General features: G+C 51.9%; 10 protein-coding genes across 10 annotated transcripts; 2 read left to right on the top strand and 8 right to left on the bottom strand.

Annotated features, from left to right (window-relative positions):
• Positions 1-221: 221 nt before the first annotated feature.
• BX661DRAFT_183446 (fatty acid elongase) lies at positions 222-1,957 on the bottom strand. Its single transcript, XM_051536237.1, has 4 exons — positions 1,318-1,957; positions 1,169-1,294; positions 859-967; positions 222-719 (listed from the first exon to the last, which is right to left on the bottom strand). The coding sequence occupies exons 1-4, from the start codon at positions 1,546-1,548 to the stop codon at positions 331-333; spliced, it is 855 nt and encodes a 284-aa protein (XP_051391271.1). The 5' UTR covers positions 1,549-1,957; the 3' UTR covers positions 222-330.
• Positions 1,958-2,380: 423 nt separating this feature from the next.
• Positions 2,381-3,785, bottom strand: BX661DRAFT_183444 (uncharacterized protein). The gene is made up of 2 exons (XM_051536236.1): positions 3,202-3,785; positions 2,381-3,158 (listed from the first exon to the last, which is right to left on the bottom strand). Exons 1-2 carry the CDS (start codon positions 3,569-3,571, stop codon positions 2,527-2,529), a joined length of 1,002 nt encoding a protein of 333 aa, XP_051391270.1. The 5' UTR covers positions 3,572-3,785; the 3' UTR covers positions 2,381-2,526.
• A 1,236-nt stretch (positions 3,786-5,021) lies between these two features.
• On the bottom strand, positions 5,022-7,371 carry BX661DRAFT_183441 (concanavalin A-like lectin/glucanase domain-containing protein). The gene is made up of 2 exons (XM_051536235.1): positions 7,112-7,371; positions 5,022-6,472 (listed from the first exon to the last, which is right to left on the bottom strand). The coding sequence occupies exons 1-2, from the start codon at positions 7,115-7,117 to the stop codon at positions 5,114-5,116; spliced, it is 1,365 nt and encodes a 454-aa protein (XP_051391269.1). The 5' UTR covers positions 7,118-7,371; the 3' UTR covers positions 5,022-5,113.
• A 580-nt stretch (positions 7,372-7,951) lies between these two features.
• On the top strand, positions 7,952-8,574 carry BX661DRAFT_30258 (uncharacterized protein). Its single transcript, XM_051539049.1, has one exon. The coding sequence runs from the start codon at positions 8,030-8,032 to the stop codon at positions 8,399-8,401; it is 372 nt and encodes a 123-aa protein (XP_051391268.1). The 5' UTR covers positions 7,952-8,029; the 3' UTR covers positions 8,402-8,574.
• BX661DRAFT_213216 (MBOAT, membrane-bound O-acyltransferase family-domain-containing protein) lies at positions 8,413-10,646 on the bottom strand (the record flags this gene model as incomplete). The annotated part of the gene is made up of 2 exons (XM_051538739.1): positions 8,413-9,525; positions 10,168-10,646. Coding segments are annotated over 2 exons (1,140 nt in total), but the record flags the coding sequence as incomplete, so codon positions are not given.
• Positions 10,647-11,308: 662 nt separating this feature from the next.
• On the bottom strand, positions 11,309-12,012 carry BX661DRAFT_193999 (uncharacterized protein; the record flags this gene model as incomplete). Its single annotated transcript, XM_051537838.1, has 2 exons — positions 11,309-11,560; positions 11,581-12,012. The coding sequence occupies 2 exons, from the start codon at positions 12,010-12,012 to the stop codon at positions 11,309-11,311; spliced, it is 684 nt and encodes a 227-aa protein (XP_051391266.1).
• A 495-nt stretch (positions 12,013-12,507) lies between these two features.
• BX661DRAFT_30239 (uncharacterized protein) lies at positions 12,508-13,879 on the bottom strand. Its single transcript, XM_051539048.1, has one exon. The coding sequence runs from the start codon at positions 13,765-13,767 to the stop codon at positions 12,619-12,621; it is 1,149 nt and encodes a 382-aa protein (XP_051391265.1). The 5' UTR covers positions 13,768-13,879; the 3' UTR covers positions 12,508-12,618.
• Positions 13,880-13,899: 20 nt separating this feature from the next.
• BX661DRAFT_183437 (Saccharopine dehydrogenase) lies at positions 13,900-15,905 on the bottom strand. Its single transcript, XM_051536234.1, has 3 exons — positions 15,449-15,905; positions 14,564-15,329; positions 13,900-14,534 (listed from the first exon to the last, which is right to left on the bottom strand). Exons 1-3 carry the CDS (start codon positions 15,460-15,462, stop codon positions 13,986-13,988), a joined length of 1,329 nt encoding a protein of 442 aa, XP_051391264.1. The 5' UTR covers positions 15,463-15,905; the 3' UTR covers positions 13,900-13,985.
• Positions 15,906-18,199, bottom strand: BX661DRAFT_183435 (uncharacterized protein). The gene has a single exon (XM_051536233.1). It carries the CDS (start codon positions 18,055-18,057, stop codon positions 16,012-16,014), a length of 2,046 nt encoding a protein of 681 aa, XP_051391263.1. The 5' UTR covers positions 18,058-18,199; the 3' UTR covers positions 15,906-16,011.
• Positions 18,200-20,304: 2,105 nt separating this feature from the next.
• BX661DRAFT_183434 (NMD3 family-domain-containing protein) lies at positions 20,305-22,062 on the top strand. Its single transcript, XM_051536232.1, has one exon. The coding sequence runs from the start codon at positions 20,342-20,344 to the stop codon at positions 21,863-21,865; it is 1,524 nt and encodes a 507-aa protein (XP_051391262.1). The 5' UTR covers positions 20,305-20,341; the 3' UTR covers positions 21,866-22,062.
• The last annotated feature ends 120 nt before the right edge of the window (positions 22,063-22,182 follow it).

Genomic DNA, 22,182 nt, shown 5'->3' with positions numbered 1-22,182 from the left:
AATGCACTATTGTAGCATATTTTTAGGTGTGTTGTTCGTGGGAAAAGGGGCTTCTGTATATGGCTAATCGATTAGCAGCAATTAAATTTCTGACAAGACAATCGATGTGGCTGGACGCAGAGCTAATCACAACATGCCAAATCAACCACGTTTTCGAATTTTAAAAAAGGTTGCTTACACTGTTCAAGTAAACTTGTGGCTGCAAGAATATCATATGAGGATATATAGATAAATATTGAGTAAAAAGATAAATGTTGAGATAAATGTTGAAATGGAGACTAGCAGTATGTCATAAAGTGGCGTGTACTCAAAGTCAGTGCAAACAGCTGCTTACATCGTCTTGGCCTTGACTTTGCCCTTGTTTCCATAGGTCTTCATTGAAAAGTCGACAAACAGATAGATAAGTGGGATTAGGTACGACAGCATGACAAACAGTAGGTTTCTCTGAAGAGGCGTCAGGCATCCGGGAAGCGTGATGTACAGGGCGATGAACACGAGCCCGATGAGGAACTGGAAAATCTGCAGGTGGGTCAGGTATTTTTTACCCGGAGGTGAATATCCCATGGCAGTCAGCGCAAAGTACGTGTACATCAGCGTATGGATAATGCTGTTTTCGACCACATAGAAAATGAGCTGGGGCGAACCAAAATAGCACCCAACCCACATTGTGGCAATGGCACCAGCATGGTGGTACGTTTGCAAGAATGTAGCCTTGCGACCTATTTGCATAATTTAAATTTATAAATAATAATATGTTGGATTTAGCATTATATTATTGTTATGTGTATCTCAAAAATAAACATGCTAGCAATGGCGCGTAATGCGCGCACTTCCAAACTTTGTCAAGCGTAGTCTTACCTTTGGCCAAAATAATAAACGTGTCAATCAGCTCATAGTACTTGCTCAGGTAGAACAGATAGTTGAACTTGAACATATTGTTCCATATTGTGTGATTGGTATCGCAGTACTACATTGAAGATGTTGAGAAAAATGGTGCAAGCTTAGCATATGGCAAACCACAAATTCAACGCACGTATAAATAAAAATTGGCACTTGTCGTTAACCATCTTTTTTCCCAAACTACAAATGTGTTACCACTGTCACTGCATTAAATATTATTTTCATATGACATATTGCATTCACATTTTGGATTACTGTTTATACTTACTGCGCAGCGTAATCCCTCTTCACCCACTGTTTTGGCAAAGGCAGCCGTGTAGTTTGTTGCGCACCAGTACGAGAACCCTGCAAGCGCCAAATTGTGGAGCACGATAAAAGCGGTCATCCAAGGCCGCTCTCCTTTTTTGCTTTATTGACAGTGCCGACATCTTTCTGCAGCTCGTCTCCGGCGAGCTGCAGGCTTTGGCGCTTGGCCTCGATTCTTGACAGGTTTTTACCCCTTGTAGAGTTTAGATACTGGACAGCAAGTGTGTACACTGCAACGATCACGAGTGGTGTGACTGGGTGTAGCGAGATGTGGTAGAACTGATGCAGCGGGACATTTTCCAGGTTTACCGCTGTGCCGGCAGGAAGCTTGATTTGCGACATGCCGTATTGATGAGGCTAAAACAGCTGATGCAATAAGATGGTTTGTTAATTACGGAACCTCAGGTTACAAAAGATGGAGGAGCTGTACTGAACGCGGTGTATTGGATTGGTGTTAGGCTGGACGTTGGGTTGGTATACACGAATGAGGAAGGGGAGGAAGAAACGAATAAAAGAAAGAGTATTCAAAAGCAAAAGGTGTGCGACGAGATTTAATGTGCCATATCAACCATTCTTTATTACTATTTCAGTCGCAAATATGGCCACCCCTTTCTCTTGGCCTGGCTGACCAAACATTTAATAATATTATTTCCCCCAAGTGCGGCATTTGGCGTCAGTAGCACTTTGATATTCAATTTTTTGGCATTGTGCGCGTCAATATCTCCGACTCCACATCTGTTTTGTTTTTTTGCCCACCTTCGTTTACAATCGAATGACGCTGGTAGCTGGCCAAAAAATATTAATAAAATAGTAGCGTCTATTCACACATACAGATCTCATCAAAATTGCCTATAAAACCAATCGCTCCACGCATGAAGTTGGGCGTATACTTGCATGCGAGTATTGGCTTCCTACGGTTTTATTTTATCCATTCTGCAAAGTCGCTCGAGAGTCGTGCAAAAAGAGGAGCGCCCCCCAATAATAGCCATGCAGTGTGGATAAGTGCTGGTTTGAAAATAAACTATACTTATTTCTGGAGAAATGTCGGCACATGCGTGCATAAATACAATTGCGATATGTGTTATAAGTAAATTGATATTTGCACTTCCACGGTAAAGGGCATAGTCGTGGCGTTCGGTGTTTTAAACACTTGGTTTTCAAAAGCTCAAATTAATAGCATAAACATTTTTTATTGAAACACTTAAGATACGCCAAACTTGTGAAAGATGCGGAGATTATTTAAAACAATTGTGAAAAAATAAAACTAGGGGAAACATAAGCTAACTATAAGGGCGGTTACTCAATAACAGCAAACATTGACTAGAGCATGAACGCAGCGGCAACAACAAGAGCAGCAGCTGAGAGGTAGCGGTATGATGCTCCGCTGGAGCTGGAATCGGAGCCGGAGCTGGACTTGGAGCTCGACTTCGACTTTGAGCTAGAGCTACCCTCGTTCTTATCGTCAGACTCGGAAGCATTGTGGGCCTTGGTGCTGTGGTCAGCGTGGTCGGAGCCAATAGTGCCCTCCTCCTTCTCCTCGCTGGTATCAGTGTCCTTGTCGGCATCGACGTCCTTGTCGGCATCGACGTCCTTGTCGGTATCTACATCCTTGTCAGAGTCGCTGTCGTCACCATTGTCAGTATTGATGCTGGAGTCCTGCTCCTGCGAGGCATCGCTGTTGGACTGGACGGCCGAACTGGTACCGACGGCTTCAGTATCGGTGTTGGTGTCCTCGGAGACGACTTCGGAAGTAGACAAAGTGCTGGCGGTAGTCTGGGATGAGGACTCCGACTTTGACGACGTGCTCCGGGTGATTGAAATGGCACCGCCAATCTCACCGTCATCGCCCTCGCCAATTTCGCCATCGCCGCCGTCAACGCTGCTGGAAGTGCTGGTGTCGCTGGCACTGCTGCTGGTAGCAATGCTGCTGCTGCGACGCTGGAAGAGGTCACCTCAGTGCCCGGGTCAACTCCAGTGGAAACGCCCTCGGGGTACCAGTGGTACCGCCGGCAACCGAAAAGCGCGTGGACCACGACGAGCCCGAGCCGTCAGCAGCAGTGTACATCAGGAAGTACATGCCGGGCGCGGTCTGGGGAATGGTGAAGGGGACATTGGTCTGCGAGATAGGGAAGGTACCGATGGTCCTGACGGTGGTCTGTATGATGTTTCCGCCGGTCATGAACTTCAGGGTGTACGCGCTGGCGTTCGCGAGCGATGGCTCCTGATCGTCGGTTCTCCACTGGATGTTGATGGTCTGACCGGGGGTGACGGCATCGGCGCCTACCGGGTAGGTGGTGTAGAAGCCGGCCTGGACGGAGCTCATCAGCGCCATTGTTGCGGCGAGATAGGTGGTGAACGAGGGCATTGTCTTTCAAGCGTGGTTTTTTTATGACCGTGTTGGGCTAGGAAATAAGGGGAGAGTGGGGGAAATTGGATAATAAATGGAAGGGAAAGTTGGTACGCGCACTGAAATACAAAATAAAATAAAGTTCGTGAAGAGCAAGAAAAAAAGTAAACCAAGGAGGAAAAACAGAGGATTTTTGCTTCTTTTAAAGGATAATGGAATTGAACGATATTTTTACATTGCTATTGCCTTTGCTGTTTTCATTGCCATTGCCATTGCCATTTTGGGTGGGCAGCTGGCGAAATGGTGCTCAAGCAGTATGCAAGCGACTCGAGTTTGGGGGTTGTTTGCTTGCACAGGCCCCACATTTCTTTTTCACAATCGCAACTTTTCATTGTTTTTTCTTTGTGCCGACACGCACCTCTATTTTTGACCCCCCCCCCCCCCAAAGGTGCTTTTTTTGCCAGAATGACGCGCACTAATCACCTGCGCTTTCCATACAAAAGAGGCCTCTAGTATATCAGCAAAGGTGCCAGATGCGGGTCGTGCTGATTGGCAGCTCTTTTTGCTTTCACTTTTCACCTTTGTATGGCCTTTATCAGCGTGCTTTCTGTAACCATGAGGGAGCGCTAAAGTATCCGTGTTGGCACACTTTTGACCTACAATATCACAGGCAAGGCAAACTACTCCATCCATCTTTGCTGACAGGGAGAAATAAACGAGGGCGGATAATCCCTTGGGCTGCGCTGCTGTCCCCACACCCATTTGCTGATGCATCTCTGTCTGTTGTACAGTGCAAAGCCTGTTTATAAACTGATCGTCTTTATTTCCCATCCGGATTGGTGCTTGTGAAAAGCAACCATGCTCAACAGTGTGGTCGAAAAAGTTCATGCTTTTTGCATTTTAAGTGTCTGTGTGTGAGTTCGAGTGTCACCGCGCCAAACAAGCGACAGGTACTGGGTCAGCCGCAGATTATATTTGGACCAGGGTGCGAGCCAAAAATTGAAGCCAATAACAATAATAGCAACAGATATTGCACCCGCGATAGCGATAATGGCAGCTGGTGTTGAAGCTGCAGCGACAAAAAAATATCAACATTGGTGGCAAATAAAGACATCCGATCTCCAAGAGCAAATAAAACAAATATTTGCCCGGATGATGCGCAAAACAATAAGCGAAAAATAGATGCGGTGCCAAATACAGAAATGAAAATATTGTCCTGCAATTATACACAGCACCAAAACAGGATCACGTTGTTGATGTTTTTAAAAAATGGGGGGGCATGTAAGGAAGTAGAAATTGAAAAAAACGATCGACATACAACCTTGAAGTGGGCTGGACCGCAAAAAAAAAACCCGACTGGCTGACTGATGAATGCTTCTGAGTATCCAAAAGAGGCTCGGCTCGCCCAATAAAAAGGGGTATGCACAAGCCCTGGTCCAATGCCAGAGCCGAACCGAGCCATCCAATAAAAAAGATGGGCAGCATCAATTATCAGAAACAAAGCGAACAAGCAAACGATAAAAGTAAAAAAATGAAATTAAAAGACGGTTAGCAAAGCGCTTAGAACAAGCAAGCGGCGATCAGGGCAGCGGTCATGCCGCCGAACGAAGCAACAAGGGTACGCGCATCGCTGGAGCTAGACCTCACGAAGGAGGCTCCAGCCTTGATGCTGCTCTTGGAGTTCTCATCGTCGTCATTCTGCTCCTCGACATCACCGCTGATCCGAGACTCTTCGTCGTCAGCCTCGCTGCTCTCGTCCTCGTCATGGCTAGCGGACTTTATGCTGCTGGTCTTGGTGGAGCTGGTCTTGGAAGAGCTAGACTTCACGGACGACTCCTCCTCCTCTTCCTCGGAGGACTCATCATCATTGTTGACCTCTGACGAGCTGTCATCGTCAGTGTTGTCAGCAGTGCTGCTCTCATCACCCTTGCTGGTGTTGCTCTCGCCGTCGGTGCTCTCGCCGTCGGTACTCTCGCCGTCGCCGCCATTGTTGCCGCTGGTCGGAGGAGTGTAGGTAGTTTCATTGCCCTTGTAGTAGCAGTCAATGTTGATGGACTTGACGGCCATGGTGAAGGGCTGGTTGCCCCACTGGATAAGGCCGCCGGCCCAGTCCGAAGTGCCCTTGGCGCCGGAGCCACCATCCCAGATCGAGAAGCTGACGTAGGACTCGGAGTCGGGGTACTTGAAGGTGTTCGAGGCCGAGTCCCAGGTGTCGGCGCGGTTGACCGTGCGGAAGGCGTTGCCGTTGACCAGCCAGACAATCTTGTCGGGGGTCCATTGGATGGCGTACGAGTGGTAGTTAGTGGTGGTGTCGGGCAGTGCAGGCGACTTGACCATTTTGGTGTAGTCCAGCTGGTCGTGCCAGTAGAAGTTGGACTCTACGGATCCCTTGTTGGCGCCAACAAACTCAAAGTCAATCTCGTCACCGACCTTATCGTTACGGATGATGAACGACGACACAACACCGCCGCCCGAGGAGCCCGAGCGCATGACAGCCTCAACGGTACCGTACTGGAAGGCACGGGTGTTCATGACCGTGGCACCAAAGCCCTTGCCATCAGCCTGCTTGACCAGCGTGAGCTCCAGCTCGCCGTTGTTCTGCTTGGCGTTGGAGGGCTCGAACTGGGACAAAAACGCAGCCGTCGACGGGTCGCCGTTGTAGTCGGCGATCTGGGCGAAGGCGTTGCCGCTGGCAAAGTTCACGCTGCTCTGCACGCAGTGAGCGGTGTCCCAGCAGCTGCTCTCCGAGTACGAGTTGCCCGCCTCGCAGTTGAAGGGGCTGCAGTACATGGCATTGGAGTTGCAGTAGCCTCTGACGCAGCAAGGCGAGTCCTTGCCGCAGGACTGGGAGCCGCACTGGCCGGCGGCCATGGCGGTTTGCAGCAGCGCTGCGAGGGCAAGGGCCGAGATTGTGAAGTTCTACAATGCGAATGCGAATAAAATTGCGTTTAGCGCTGTTAAATTGTGGCAAGTGGAAAAACAACTTTGCGTATGGGGGAAGAGATAAAAGACAATAAAGATTAATAAAGTCTGGATGAACCCATCAATTGGTCCAGTTGAAGAACAATGGAGATCAAAGAAAAGCCCAAACAAATGGAAATAAAGCAAGGCATTGTGCTTTATATTTTGCATGGAACCGAGAAAAAACAAACAAAAACAGGCATTGTTGGCACCAACAACAATGATGACAATAATAATTTTGATGGAAAAGTATGTGTACGCATGACAAAAGGGGAGAGAGGGAAACCCTGAGAAGCCAGCCATGCTTGACAAATGTTTTTCATTGTTGAACTATGGCTGTTGTGGCAAAAGCGTCTACCACGCCGATTTTGCTGGCGTACCGCATTGTTGGAAGCACTGGATATGGTCAGCAAGTTTTTTGTTTGTTTGCAAAGCAGGCTTTGGTGCGCACCAGACAGACAGTACGTAATTTGCACTCTGTGATGCATGGAAAAATGACCGGTCCGCAGACAGAACCGGTCCACGCAGCTGGCGGCAACGCTCGGACCGCAAGCGATGCGCGCTGCGGGTATTGTGCTTTTGGCTGTGAATTCTTACCTTCATGATTGGTATTAAAGCCGGGTGCTAGGATGTGTGTACGCGCGCGATAACACTTCGTAATAAAAGGGTATAAGAGGGCGAGTGGAAGAAAGGATAATAAAAAGGAGAAAGGTAATTGGAGAACAGGGCGTGGGTGTATTAAAAGGAAAAACGGAGGAAAGAGAAGAGAAGGAGGAGTTATTTTTAAAAGCACGCTGGGAAGCTTGGGCTCAAAGATATAAATATAGAAATGAAAGAGCAGAGTAGACTGGTGGAACAGAACAAGAAAGCAAAAAAGGCGAGCGTGACAGCCAGAACGCTTTTAAGCGCGTTAGGAAATCAGCAGATGGCTAATGATGGCACCGATGATGGGGGTCGAGGGCACGAAAATAGAAAGCACATCTGTCGCTCTGCCCTCCGTCCTCCGCCCTCGGTGCTCAGTCCGCCCGCTAAAAACAAACGTTTTCCCCGGCCAACAAAAAACGAAAGAAGGGTGTGAAAGCAGATATCACAGCGTAGCGCTTATATGTATTGCATTTGAATCCTTTTTCTGTTACGCTTCTGCATTTAGCCTTTCCAGCGACGAAAAAGGATGGACACTGCAGCTGTATCGACCCATGAAATCAGCCCCGGAAAGAAACCATTCTGCTGCTGCGGCACGCTGCTGTGCCCTGCTCCGCTGTGTCCTGCTATGCTTTGCTCCGCTCGCCTCGCTCTTTGGCGTCAGCCTTTGGGTTTGTTTTTGCGCAGCACCATTAGGCTGCGACGCTGCACCCGTATTTCGCAGTGTTTGCCAGTGCTTACCAGTACCAAGTCACACCAAGATCATGGTGTCTTTAAATCTCTCTCTCTCTCCCTCCTCTCTCTCTCATTCCTCAACATTGTGCGCCATTGATGCAACCGCGCTAAAAACGCGCAGCACTGCTGTTGCGAGGGATGTCATCGCAACTCCAGCCTGTGATGAGTGGTTTGTGCTTGTGTTTGTTTTTGCGATTTGTTTACTGCTTTTCCATTGTCTTATTTTTAATTCGGAAAACGTTGCAGGCATCCATTAACGTGCCTTCCAAGAAAGCGCTTAAACAGGTTGGTAATAACTCGGGTGCCTCGGTTGGCCAGCATATTCCACCAAACAGCATGCCACTTTTTTTCGAGAATCAATGGCAGCACCAAAATGCATGGGATATTGGACTGGATTTGAGCAGGAAAACGAGCTTGGATCGCCGTCGCTTGATTTCTTTTTCCCATTGGTATACAATTGCAAAGTTTTTATTCCCACCAAAGTATCAAACAGCTTCTATTTTGAAATGATTTGTTTGGGTGGCAAATAACATCTAGTGTCGATCCTCGTCTGTAAAAATAGCCCCAAATTTTATCAAGAAAAACAGGACAAAAAAGAAAATTGCAATTTCGTCTGATATTGGCTGCTTTCGCCATTTCTCGGAAGCGGCCAAACTTGGATCCAGTTCCTCAGCTGGAAAGGGTGAACAATCAAACTGTTTGCATCCTATTATCTGCTTGACAAGCACAGAGGGATTTGACGTCATTTGGTTTCCAAATTCAATGTTCAGTATTCAAAAGCACAATGGTGGACCCTAAAAAGGAAAGCAATCTCAGGGGTTATTCTTTACCCATGTGTAGTAGTACTGCACCACGCCGAGTGGCTGGCCGACTATGCAGAAGGAGATCCAGAAGATGGCGTTGCCCAGCCCGGACTCGGGGCCGCGCCACCGCACCAGCCACTGCGTCAGCTGGATCAGCGGAATCTGCGCCATCATGCCAACAAACGAGTACCCTTCAGGCAGTGCGTCGGGATGCCAAACAGCAGCTCGTGCATCACAGCCGAGAACAAAAAGGTGACCATCACGCCGGCGCTCACCGGCAGGTTCAGCGGCGCTGAGACCAGCGGCACCATGATGTGCCGTTTGCAAAAGTAGTGGATCGGCAGGTTCCACTCGCGCCAGTACGCGGCCAGGTCGACCGAGTTCCACCAGTCAAGATAAAAGGCGCGGTCGGCGAAGCGCAGCACCTCGGCCAGCGCGTTGAGCCCGGCGTGGAAGAGCGCGTAGAAGCCGAGGAACCACACGATCGCGCTGATCACCGACAGCTTGAGCACGCGCTCCGACAGCCAGAACCCGTCGCGAGTGTCGATGGCCTTGACAGATCCCACCAGTGTTGGCACGGCGTACTGCTGGATGACCACGTACATTGTAATGCACAGGATTACCAGCTCAGATAGCCGTTTGGCCACAAACGACTTGCTGATCGACCCCGATATGCGCGGGTACGACGGCTGGTAGCACAGTGTCGGCGCCAGCCAAAAGTACCCAAAGTTGCGCAGGCTGACGTTGTGCGGGTACGCGACCAGGTAGTGGATCCGATGCCTGGCATTTCCGTGCGCCGGGCCCGCCTTGCTGCCGTCGCCCACTGCAAGGCTCTTGTCTGCCGAGAACAAGGCGCTGTCAGTTGATATCGCCGATCCGAGTACGTCTGTGTCGCGACTGCCTAGATATCTGCCGTTGCTGCTGCCATTACTGCTCTGAGCGCTGCCGTCAGTGATTGTCGCGGCCGAGTTGCCAGCCGACCGGATGGTGGCTGCGGCGGCATCTGTGCTGTCAGCAACAAGCCTAAGGACGTTGGCCGCTGTGGTGGCAGCACGTCGGCGGATGCGCGGCCGTGGCAGGGCATCGGCCTTGGCATCGATTCTGTCGTCGCCTCCCACAGGAATGTCCGCCCAGGCACGCGCATTGAGCGAGAAGCTGCCGCATGTGTCAAATGGGATTCTGGGGCCGACCAGACCGTTGCCGCTTGTGGAATCCTGGCTGCCATCGCTGGCAGCGACGTCGGCTAAGCCATCAACCGCGTTCTCGCTTCTATTGTCCCTGTTGCTGCTGCTGCCGAGCTCGCTCGAGACATCTGTGTCGCTGTCGGGGTTCTCGTCGGCCGGCTTGTTTTTTAAATTGAGCACAAAGCGGCCGTTCTCCATTCTAGAGAATATTAGCGGGTCATTTTTCAGGCCAGAGTCTCCCAGGCGGTAGGCGCGGCGCAAATCAAAGTTGGTCGCAGCCAGCGAGTACAGCTTAAGGAACATGATGCATGCGGACATCATGACGGCAGTGCCCAGGGCCGGCTGGAATATGGCGAAATACGTTATGCATGAGGGCGCGACAAGCACAAAGGCCAGGTTGGACAGATGCATCAACACCGTGCGCTTCTCATCGGCGTCCATGCCAACACGCAGTGCCTCGTCGCTCACATTCGCGTAGTTGGGCTTGCTCGGCACAGCGTTCTTTTCGATGGCCAGCGCGACAAAAAATGCCACGCTGACTGAGAGAAAGCCCGCCACTGATGCCAACCAGTCTCTCCGCGAGACGCTGGTGCCCGGAATGCTGACCAAGAAGCCGTACTTCATGTAGTTCTCGATGGCCAGCCGGATCAGCGTGGCCGAAAGCAGCAGTAGCAGAAAGTTGATCAAGCCGTGGTAGCTCACGGTGGTCAGCTCCTTGTCCAAAACCGACACGCGCGGCTTGTAGTGTACCACCTGCGCCTGCAGATACGGAACGCCTGGTCTCTTTTTCTTTTGAGCTTGATTGCTAGTGGGCACTACTTTTATCTCTTTCGGCTGATGTTGGCTGAGTGTACTGTGTCTGGGTTGCGTCTGCGCAAAGCCTGTGGCTGTGTTTGTGTGTGAGTGTCGTCTACTGCCGCGCACGCAATGGCCGGCGAGACGACGCGTTGGTGATATCACTGTTAATCGACGCGGTGTCGGCCTTGTCATCAATGGCTGACATGCTTGTCTCTGTTCTGTTCTGCTCTGGTGTTTAATTTTTGACTAGCGCTTTAAATTCACTTGAACACGATAACCGCGGTGGCTGTGTGGTTATTTTTCACAGTAAAAAACGTGTTGCTTACTGGTGCTAATGCCTAATGTTATTATTGTTGTTGATGTGTGTGTATCGAGCGATAAAAAAGGCAGTAGAGATATTAAAGAGAGAACGAAAAATTAAAAGATGGACTTGAATCGGGGCCCCCTTTGTTCAAAAATGGGCAAATATTTTTGTTTTTCCTAACGCATAAAAAGTAAATTATACAGGACTCGATGACGTTCGATATTAAATTTTTTTGCATGTGATTCCTGGATTTTAAAGTTGACATGATGATTTCTATCAGAAGCAGAGTTTTGCGTGCTTATAAAAATCATATTTAAATTTAAACACATCAAGCAAACACCTTCTTGACGGCGGCCAAGGCAATGGCCGCGCCCAGCGCAGCGCCGCCGACCCAGGGCACGGCAGACTGGGCGGCAATAATGAACCTGCGCTTGAACACAGCGACGCGAGTGGCATCGGCTGTGCCGTTCAGAAGGCTCGGAATGCCATCAATGCTGCGCGAATTAATGAGCGGCAACCTCTTGCCAACAACCTCGCCGGGCTTTGTCTTGAAGCAGTCTGTCAGAGTCCTGCGCTCGTCCTTGAACCCATCAGCGGTACACCATATCCGCATGACTGCGCGACCATATGCACCTTGACATCAATGATGGAGCGCACGAAGTTGATCCTGTCTGGGTTGTCCCAGTCGGCCGCGTAGTGCTCGGCGAAAAGAGAAGAAAACTCGGTCGATCCGGGCTCATGAACGGTACCGGTGCTGAAGAGGCGCACAATGCGGGGGCTGCCCTCAAAGGCGCACAGCATGACGGTGATACGGCCGTTTTCACGCACATGAGCGATGGTCTCGCAGCCGCTGCCGCGGCCGTCGAGCAGTAACACGCGGTTGCTATCGAGGATGCGCAGCCCGTCGTAACCCTTGGGCGACAGGTTGACGTGGCCACTCTTGGCCAGTGGCGCGGTGCTGACAAAGTATATATTTTGCTTCTTGATCCACTTCTGGTCCGAGTCAGACATGGCTTCACGGAATGTGACCATTGCTTGGGGGGGGGCTGATATTGGTGTTGGTTGGTACTAAGATACTGGCGATGATGTTCAAATGTTCAAATGATGGTTAACTTGCAAGCGTGTAGAAATGACAGTCGGTAAGACAGGATTAGTTGCGCGCTTTGACTCGATTCCATCATCTCTCCCCGCGTCACTCGCGTTTTGCCATTTTCAACACCCCCTCTCAAACATATACTGCCGCATACAACTCACGCACTTGCTCGTGTCTTCAGAAGGGCAAGTGGTGGCTGCAACTTGATTGTGCAGTGACAGCGGCAGTTGCAGTATGTGAAAAATGGAGACGCGCATGACCACCAGACATGCAGCTGCAGCAATCAGATAATGTATCGACATAGCGCTGATTTCTCGCAACATTGGAAAGCGAATGTTCGGTTCATCCGGCGAAAAAATGGTTTATCCGAAGCAAAGACCGCAAGGCGCCGACACTTGACTGAACCACTCAGCTCAACCAAGCTTCAGCTACGCACGAGCACATCCAGCAGATGGTCAATCTCGCGCGTGTAGCCGCTAAGGCTGTCGACGAGCACCAGGGCGCCGACACGCTGCACCCGGGCGCCAGTGCCAAAAACTCCAGGTTCAGCTCCACAACCTCGCCGACACCGAGGCTGCCCAGGTCGTGCTGCACCGGACCACAGGCAATGACCATCGGGTGCTTGTGCGCGGTGACAACAGCGAAACAGCCATGCGGCGCTCCGACACATTGCGCACACGCACGCAGGCGACGAATGGCTCCTCGATGGCGGCCTCATTAGAGTCTGAGCCCAGGACACGCGCGCTGTCGGTCTCGAGCAGGAACATTCCGGGCGACTTGCGCAGCAGCTGTGACGTCTGCAGGCGCCCAACGCTGCCAAAGGCGCCGCGCCACAGGATGTCCAGCTTGCCCATCGCCGTCGCGTACCTTATGGCTCGCTCCTGCTCGACCGACAGCGGGCCCTTGGCCGGCACGTGCAGCCGGTATAGGTATTGGCGCACATCTCCAGGATTCACAAAGCCGGCGCGCGAGCCAAAGACCCCGGCGCTCAGGTCCTCAGCGGAAAATGGCGCGGCTGGCTCGAACCGCAGACGCTCCAGCGCCATGGCACCCTGCGTCGCGTTATGCACCTGCACCTCAAGCAGCACGTCGCGCTCCAGGTGGTTAACCTTGGTCTTGACGACCAACGGGTTGGCCACCTGAAACTTGAACGACTTTTGCAGCGTGCGCCGCTCGCCCTGCGCTGACAAGTAGGCAATCGAGCAGCCCAGCACATGCGCACCTAGCTCCTTGATCTCGTGCGTCACTTGCAAATTGAGCGGCTGCCTGGTCGCCAGCTGCTGCTTGGCCGCGTCACCAGTGCTGCTGCCAAGCAGCGCCAGCTGCTGTGTCGCCGTCTGCATCGCGACCTGCACGCTGACGTCGCGCACAACAAACGAGCTCTCATTGCAGATGCACAGGTGCGCCAAAAATGTCTCGCCCAGGTACATTGTGCCGAACGCGCGCGGCAGAACCAGCGTCTCGGTTAAAGGCAGCGCGTCCAATGGTAGCGCTGTGTCCCCGGCTATATGCATGTCGCTGAGAACCAGTCCGCTTTGTGTCGGGTAGTTCTGCTCGATATCGCGCAGCGGCGGCGCCAGCACCGACTCTGTGCTGTCGGCCGCCAGCTGCTGCCGCGTATCGGCAAGCGTCGGCCGCGACAGGCGCATGACTTTGAGCGTGAGCGGGTGTGTATCGCGAATGAGCGAGGCCATTTGAAGCGGATTGTGAGTCGAAATTAATGCAGGCGAGTGATTAGAATGCCAGAAAGTAAAATAAAAATACAGCAGAAATACAAGTGAAATAGTGATGGCAATTCTAAACAAACAGAACATTCAATGATGTGATTGGCATGACAAAAGACAGGTGAGGTGGTTGGCTGGTATTTAAAAAACCAATCAAAAAATCAAGATACTTGAGAATTAACAGATTACTACAGCGTCTCCTCGACAGCGTTGATGCCCTCCGACGGCAGCAGGTCCAGGATAGGCTGGTAGATGTCGGGCGTCATGGGCGCAATGACACCGGTATTCGTGATCTTGCCGTCCAGAATGAGCTGCGTGGCAATGCCACAGGGCACGCCGACGGTCTTGGCCATGGCCGTGAAGCCGTTGGGCTCACCGTACATCAGTGTCACGGACGTGCGTGTGTTAGTCGAGCCGTCCTTGTTCTCAACCTCAAACTTGTGTTGCAGAAGAATCATGTCGCGCTCGCCCTCGCCGTACATCATCAGGTCCTCGAGGCGGGCGCACAGAACATCGAGATAAGTGCCACGCTTGGACGCAAGCACCTCGGTCGACGTGATCCCGAGCCACTTGACGCCGTGCAGCACGCGCTTGCGAGCCTCGGGGTCCTGGGTCTCGATCTTGGACTCTATCACGCGCAACAGATCCTCGGGCGCATCGGAGCTGGATCCGAGCAGCTGCTGGGTGACCTTGTTCCACGACAGATCCTGCGTGTTAGAAGTTGACAGGAACGCATGCTGCGCGTCGTCAGGAAGCCCATGTTGACCAGAGTCTTGGCAAACTCGGGGAAGCCCTGGTAGCGCATGGTACCACGCACGCAGGTCTGTGCGTGGGGGATGTTGTAGCGCTCGCGATAGTGGCTCGAGTCGCGGTTGCCATAGCCAACGGTGGCGAAGGCCGGGTAAACGTAGATGGGCCGTGCCGAGTCCATCAGGTCCTTGCCCTGGATCTCGACCAACTTGCCGTTCTCCCAGTACCGCGCGTTGTTGCGCAGCGCCAGCAGCACGCCGCGTGCCGACCAGCTGAACTTGTACCCAAGCGGGTTGTTGCTATCCTCGGGCGCTGGGAGTCCACCGCAGAACGACTCAAACGACGTGATCTTGCCGCCCTCGGCGTGCACCTCATTGATGATCTTGAGCGCATACAGGTGGTCAATTCCCGGGTCCAGTCCGATCTCGTTCATGCAGATAATACCAGCATCCTTGGCCTCCTGGTCGAGCTCCTCCATGGCCGGCGAGATGTAGCTGGTCGTGACGACGTGCTTCTTGGCGCGGATGGCCGACTTTATGACACGTGCATGCTGTGTGTAGGGGATCAGGCTGATCGTCAGATCGTGCGCCGCGACTGCAGCATCGAGGGCTGCGTCGTCCTCAACATCAAGGCTGATTGGTGTCGTGCCCTCGTACTTGGAAGTCAGTTCGCGCGCCTTCTCGATGCGGCGGCAGGCGACCGTGACACGGTTGGACCCGGAGCGCAGCAGGTACTCGAGGCAGGGCTCGGCAACAAAGCCGGAGCCAAGGAGCAGGATGGATCTAAATGCAAGATATTGCAGCTGGTATTGGTTAGCAAAATAATAATAGATGATGACTGTTTTTTTGTGTGTGCATTCGTGCAGAATGCAAGCAGTGGTGGTGGTGGTGTTGAGGCTTACTTTTGGGCAGACATAGGCTGTAGACTAGATAATTATTTCACACAATCTTTAGAAAGCACAAGTATGAGAGAAAAAAGTATAAAGAAAAAAGATAGGCAAGAAAAGGGGCAAAGCGATGGAAAAGTCTGCGGCTTTTATACACTGGCCTGGCAAAGCCCAGGCCATATTCCAGGCCAGAACTGCAGTTCACAATCCGCAATCCGCAATCCGAGACAAAGTGAGAATATGTGCCAGACAAGGCGCAAATAAATTCGCGTCCAGAGCGAGGGTTCTTTGCGAATAATAAGGGGCAGCAGTTTTTGGTGAGTCAACTGCCATTTTGTCGGGTCAATTCCAATTTAGAATACTGTGACCACGGACTTCGCAATGGATGGTCACAGTGACGTAAACTATAGAATGAGTTTTAGTATGTAAAATCGAGAGAGAAAAGGAAGAAAATTTAAACGCAAAAAACAAGGGTACAAGTATGAAATATATAAAGAAAAACGTTAGTGGTCCGAAACTAGATTATGCGAGCGAGCTAGCGGTGGTGGTGGCAGCGATTTGAACGAGGCAGCAGCAGCCTAGCGCGCTGATTGCGGCGACGCGGTGGCAGTCGTGGCTGTTTCAGAGGTCTGCAGGTACACAGAGTTGCTGCGCCAAACCGACGACTGCACTGCCGTGCTGGCGGCGCTAGACCGTGTGCCACGCTGGTTGCGCTTCGTTAAAAAATCACCAAGATACGGGTTTGTCAGGTCCAGCACACCGGCAGACGGGTCCTCCAGCATCGACCGCGGGCGGGGCCGCGACTTAGCGGCAGCATCCGCAACGCGCAGCACGTCGGAATGCCAAATGTCGGCGCTGAATTCGTCGCCCCGCGGCCCTAGCCGCATCGCATGGCTGGCAATGGACGACGGCCCGGGCAGAGAGGCGATTGGCCCAGTCTCCGAGTCTTTGGATCCCGAGCTGCCAAACCGCGAGCCCGACAGATTCGACGAGCCGGACGACAAGCTCTGCGAGCCGGGCGCCGGGCTGTCTGTCGAGAACCCCGGCGAGTACTCGTCAAAGCTGGGCGAGTCGGCGGTCGGCGACAGCGGTGCCAGCGGCTTCGGCGCAGACTCGAGTGGGCGCAGATACATGTTTGATGATGTCGTACCGTGGAAGATGTGTGTCGACTGCTGGCCCAGCATCGACACGTCGACGGAGAACGGCCGCCCGCGCCGAGTCGGCGTGTGCACAGACACGTCGATCCAGCCCTGCGTCCTGTCTGCCTGCGGCTTGCTGGCCACCGTGGTCCACTGCGTGCTGCCGCGCACGTGGACCGGCGACACATTGGGCGACGACTCGGCGCTGGACGACGCCGGGGTGGCCAAGCCGGGCGCCTCGGAGTGCATTGTGCTCTCCATCAGCAGGCGCCAGTTGTCCAGGCTGGGCTGTGCGTCCTGAATGACGATGCGGCCGCGACTGAACCGCGACCCAGCGACTATCTGCAGCAGCCCGCGCCGCGCCTCGATGCGCGCTCGCGGCAAGAACACGGACGTCTCAGGCGCGCCGCGCACCACGTCGCCCTGCGAGCGAAAGACATGGAAGAAGCCACGTGTCGTCAGCACCCCGTACTTGGACTGCCACGTGCTGCGGAACAGCGGGCCGGTCTCGCGCATGGCCACAACGCCTTGCCGCAGCACGCGCACCCACTCGGAGTCGCGCCCAGCGTACTCATGGTCGACGCACTCCCGATTGGCGCACTCCTGGTCCGAGCACGCAGGGTCGTACAGCGCTGCCCTGTGCGCCTTCTCGAACGCCGCCCACTCGCACCGCCCATCGACGCGCCTGAGCGCCCGCGTGTCACGCTTAGCCGCCACGCGCAGCCGCCGGTGCCGCTCGCTGACCACGTCGACATATACCAAGACGACCGCCGCCAGCCGCTCAGTCAGCTGTGGCTCCGCGCCACCGAGCACCTGCAGCTGCGCATCGCGCTGCGCGCTCAAATGCCGCTCAAGCTCTGCGCGCTTGCGCAGCAGTGCCTCGACTTCCAGGCTGATGATGAACGGGTCCTTTGCAGAGTCGGCCTCAGCAATTGCCGCTGCCAGCACCTCCGCGCGCTTCCGCACGCTGGCGCGGCACTGCTCCAGCTCGCGAAACGCCGGCTGTACGGCCTCCGTGTACGAGGCCATCAATGCACGCACCTCGCTGTGGAGCTCTTTCAATTCGGCCAGCGCGCCGTCCTTTGCCGCGCTGCTGATTGCGCAGTGGTTCTCGACCATCAGCTGCTGAAAGTCCTTGAGCTGCCGCGTCACCGACTGCACGCCGTCGCCTGCGGCGGCCGGCAAAAACAGCGCGCCCTCGCGCATCGGCACCTTGAGGATGTCACCGATGCGTGCGTAGACTGTCGCTAGGTCCAGCTCGGCTGCCGCCATGCTGCGAAAGAACTCTTGGTAGTTCTCGACTGCGTGCAGCCACCCAGTCAGCCTTTGGAAGCACACGTCGTTATTGTCGCCGCTGCCCACGCTTTGCGCCGCCTGGAACTCATCAAAGTCGCAGCTGCTGCGGTCCACTACGCGGATGTCGCTTTTGCGCACCAACGCGGTCTGCCCCATCTGCGACCGTCTTTTGAGTCCCAGTCCGCTCATGGCAAGGCTGTATATATATGTGTATGTAGAAATAGGTTATATTAATAAATAAGAGGTGTGCAGGCTGAATATTAGAGTGTCGTGTTAAAATAGTATCAAGGCAATATAATAATAAAATATTTGTAAGAGTGCTTTCCTAAGGAGGTAACACTGAGCGATGCGATGCGCGCCCATGTCGCCATCAAACCCTTTTATATCCGGGCGGTCTCCAATGCTGCAGCCTGCATCAGAAAAAAAAACCGCGATCGACATCACACAAAGTAGTCAATGCCGTTTTTTCTCGTCTTAATTTTTTGTCGTTGTTTTGTGGATGGGATGTGTGTGGCTCTTTTGCCTAAATTGTGCGGATTGAAGCGCATACCCAGTTGTTTCAAATCCTGCTACCATTTTTGGAAGCGAATGGACGAACATTCATTATTTTGTTCCCTCCCTTTCCGTATACCTATACCAAGCCGGCCCTGTTTCGAGTAAAACCCCGCTGCCCCCCGGTATCTGTGTTGAACGCAATTGACATTCCAATATGCAATCCAAATGGAACCGCCACCTCCTCTATCCCCCCTCTTTCCTCCTGGCGCATGTTATCTTTGGCTTGGTGAACGTCAAAAAACTTGGACACTTGCACTACTTCTGAACGCGCTTTCTGTTACTGGCGAGTTTCTGCCATCCCCTCTATCTGAATACAAATACTATCCATAGTGCGACGCCCACAATTCATATATGCATAACCAACCAACAGACCATGCATTTTTATTTATTTGCTGACTTGCCATTGTCATTATCATTGTTTTTCTGTTTCAAGCACTTGAGCGCTTGTGGCTAGAAAGCCTCATTTTTGGCAATACGATGCATTTGTTTTCCATATCGGCTGTTTTGCATACGCAGGTACAATGGATATAATGGTTTTGTCTTATTTGTCAAGCCGGTGTACAATCACACTGGCTTAAAACAGCACATATAACATTTGTATATATCTGCTATTGTGTTTTTTTTCAAAGTAAGCAATCATCCGTTGCTTAACTGATTTTTGCCGCCAAACAAAACAACAAAAATAAGGGAACGTCTTGCGTGGTATTGTTAATCACCAACTCGTTTATTTTCCATACACAAACCGGCTGATAATGCAATATTTTACAAACAATGCTAATAAAAATCGAGTATTATTCTGTTATTCTTTGGTGTGGGCATTGGCATTGATCTTGATACACCAAAGAAAAGAATGGGACTACAAACGTATAAAAGTTCAAATATCCTGCAAATCAACAGCTTTCCCATTCTGATTTCATAGCAACCCGGCACGTGCTTAGAAACCAGAGGCAATAAATAGACCACTGTGGTTGGCAGTATTAAGCATTGCGCTGCTTCTTGCGAAGAGAAGCTTGGGCTTGGATTTTGGCTTGAGCAAAGTGTCGGGCATCACTATAGACTAGAGTTCACCCGACTCTGATGATGCCTTTTTGTGTGAAAAGTGGGGAGACTGATTGCCTGTAAGCAGGGCATTAATAATGATGCGAAGGTTTAGCACCACAGCCATGTTATGATTCCACCTTCCGTCTGCCTGATGGCACTTTTTTTAGCATCCTTGATCTGCGATGACAAAAAAATACTAGAAAACAACAGCAGCGCAGAAAGGAATATTTGTTTGGTTACAGAGTAATCCACTGCTAGGTGCTTACAAATATCTAACGTTTTTTTGGCACAGTGACTTGGTGCGACTCTTATTACAAAGAACCCTATATAAAATCAAACCCTACATGTATCAAGTTGTTCGCAATAATTTCCTTGCATTGGGTGGCGGACTACAAGTATATAACGTGTGTACTGCTCTTTTCCCACCTCTGGCGATGCAAAATATTGCCGTCCGCAAATATCGACATTGTATATTATTTGGTGAGCTAAGAGTATATGAGCGATAATAACAAACATATTTTATTACCTTGCACATTCTGCTTGAGAATGTTTGACAAAGGGGGGGGGTACTATTTATTATGATTTATATGAGGTGTTGCATAATTTGGGTTGATTTTGCCTTAAATCTAATTGCGTATTTCTATTGATCCGCCGCAGCAATCATAATTTGCTAATTAATATTTTTTCGTTATTTTTTTTTGCGCGTGTTGATCCATGGCCACCATTACTAATTGAATGGCAACCGCAGGACTTCGCACCCACACCCGCATAGACAGATTCTTAGCAGGCCAATTTGTCTGTTCCCGAGCCTCTTTGCACCTACTCTCCATTAATATTAACCTTTTTCCATTTACCTTTTAAAAAACATTTCACAAAAATGGAGTACGTTCCCGATTCCCGGCAACAGCTCATTCTGTGCTGCGAGTGCGGTACCGCCATCCCGCCCAACCCGGCGAACATGTGCGTGAACTGTGTGCGGTCCATAGTTGATATCACCGAGGGCATCCCGAAGCAGGCCACTGTCCACTGGTGCAAGAACTGCGAGCGCTACCTCCAGCCGCCGGCCTCCTGGCTGACGTGCGGGCTCGAGAGTCGCGAGCTGCTGGCTCTGTGCCTCAAGAAGCTTCGCGGCTTGACCAAGGTGCGACTGATCGACGCCGGCTTTATCTGGACGGAGCCCCACTCGCGCCGTATCAAGGTCAAGCTGACCATCCAGAAGGAGGTCTTTGCCGCGACCATTCTGCAGCAGGCCTTCGAGGTTGAGTACGTTGTTGCGTCAATGATGTGCCCCGACTGTACCAAGGTCATGGCCCAGAACACATGGAAAGCACTGGTGCAGGTCCGCCAAAAGGTTGACCACCAGCGTACCTTCTTCTATCTCGAGCAGCTGATCCTCAAGCACAACGCGCACCAGGACACCATCAACATTAGAGAGGTCAAGGGTGGTCTGGATTTCCACTACGCCCAGCGCTCCCACGCCATCAAGATGTGCGACTTTTTGGCCAGCATGGTCCCCACGCGCTACAAGACCTCTGAGCAGCTCATTTCCAGCGATATTCACTGCGGTACCTCCAACTACAAGTTTACATACGCCGTCGAGATTATCCCCATCTGCAAGGACGACCTGGTCGCTATGCCCAAGAAGACTGCCAACTCGCTTGGCCACATTGCGCCGCTCGCGCTGTGCACGCGCGTCGGTAACGCCGTGCACATCATTGACTTTAAAACCCTACAGACTGCCTGCGTTACTGGTCTGGTCTTCTGGCGCCACGAGGATGTTACCCCCGTATGCTCGATGCGCGACCTCAAGGAGTTCTACGTCCTCGATGTCGAGCTGCTCGGCCAGCGCCACGGCCGCTACGCCCTGGCAGACATCACCATCCAGCGCATGGCCGATGTCGGCAAGAACGACAACGAGATCATTGTCCGCTCGCATCTCGGCAACCTGCTGAACTACGGCGACACCGTCCTGGGCTATGACCTGGCCACAGCCAATGTCAACAACAAGAACTTTGAAAGCCTCAACTCCGACGACGTGCCCGCGGTCGTTCTTGTCAAAAAGTCGTACCCCGAGCGTCGTCGCAAGCGCAAGCAGCGTAACTGGAAGCTCAAGTCCCTTACCAAGGACGATGGTGACTTGGCTCCCAAGAAGCAGGATCAGGACAAGCTCGAGGCTGACTTTGAGACCTTCTTGCGCGACCTTGAGGAGGACCCTGAGCTGCGCCAGAACATCAACCTGTACAAGGACCCTAACACCATCGCCGCTCGCCCCCAGAACGCGATGGAGGAGAGCGACATGGAGGACGACGGTGAGGAGCTTCCCGAGGTGCCCCTGGATGAGCTCCTCGAGGACCTCAAGATCAGCAGCGGCAGCGACGATGACGAGGAGATGGACGTGTAAACTGGCCGACCGACTATAGAATTCTTCCCCATTTGTATCTCGCCTTATATTTTGTAAAGATCAGACATATTGCCTCAGACAAAGACAAGAGTCAATTTAGCGGGCGAAATACTCTATTTATTGTCCAGCCCTAAATTTTGGCGATATGTTTATTTTTTAGCTGATAGTATATCAGGTTTATGCAACCAAAAACGCGCCAAAAAATAAAAATAAAAATATTTTCATTGCATCTGCCTGCAAGGCGCAAAGGAATTGGGGTTTCCCTTTGTTTTCCTTATGCCACTGTTTGCTGTTGTTTATTTTTTTTAGCTGGGCTG

Source organism: Kickxella alabastrina (genome assembly GCF_025024165.1).
Source record: "Kickxella alabastrina strain RSA 675 chromosome Unknown BX661scaffold_13, whole genome shotgun sequence".
Lineage (NCBI taxonomy): Eukaryota > Fungi > Kickxellomycota > Kickxellomycetes > Kickxellales > Kickxellaceae > Kickxella > Kickxella alabastrina.
Note: the sequence above shows the minus strand (reverse complement) of the source record. Positions and strands in the feature narration are given on the sequence as shown.

Bases quoted from the DNA above. Each gene is read 5' to 3' on its own strand.
- BX661DRAFT_183446 (XM_051536237.1), bottom strand. From the start codon at position 1,548: ATGTCGCAAATCAAGCTTCCTGCCGGCACAGCGGTAAACCTGGAAAAT. The intron at 968-1,168 runs GTAAGTATAAAC...TCTTCAATGTAG, and splicing joins AAGAGGGATTACGCTGCGCA to TACTGCGATACCAATCACAC. The intron at 720-858 runs GTAAGACTACGC...TTATGCAAATAG, and splicing joins GTTTATTATTTTGGCCAAAG to GTCGCAAGGCTACATTCTTG.
- BX661DRAFT_183444 (XM_051536236.1), bottom strand. From the start codon at position 3,571: ATGCCCTCGTTCACCACCTATCTCGCCGCAACAATGGCGCTGATGAGC. The intron at 3,159-3,201 runs GTACCCCGAGGG...CCGGGCACTGAG, and splicing joins GGTTGCCGGCGGTACCACTG to GTGACCTCTTCCAGCGTCGC.
- BX661DRAFT_30258 (XM_051539049.1), top strand. From the start codon at position 8,030: ATGTCATCGCAACTCCAGCCTGTGATGAGTGGTTTGTGCTTGTGTTTG.
- BX661DRAFT_30239 (XM_051539048.1), bottom strand. From the start codon at position 13,767: ATGGCCTCGCTCATTCGCGATACACACCCGCTCACGCTCAAAGTCATG.
- BX661DRAFT_183437 (XM_051536234.1), bottom strand. The intron at 14,535-14,563 runs GTCAACATGGGC...GACGACGCGCAG, and splicing joins CCGAGTTTGCCAAGACTCTG to CATGCGTTCCTGTCAACTTC.
- BX661DRAFT_183435 (XM_051536233.1), bottom strand. From the start codon at position 18,057: ATGAGCGGACTGGGACTCAAAAGACGGTCGCAGATGGGGCAGACCGCG.
- BX661DRAFT_183434 (XM_051536232.1), top strand. From the start codon at position 20,342: ATGGAGTACGTTCCCGATTCCCGGCAACAGCTCATTCTGTGCTGCGAG.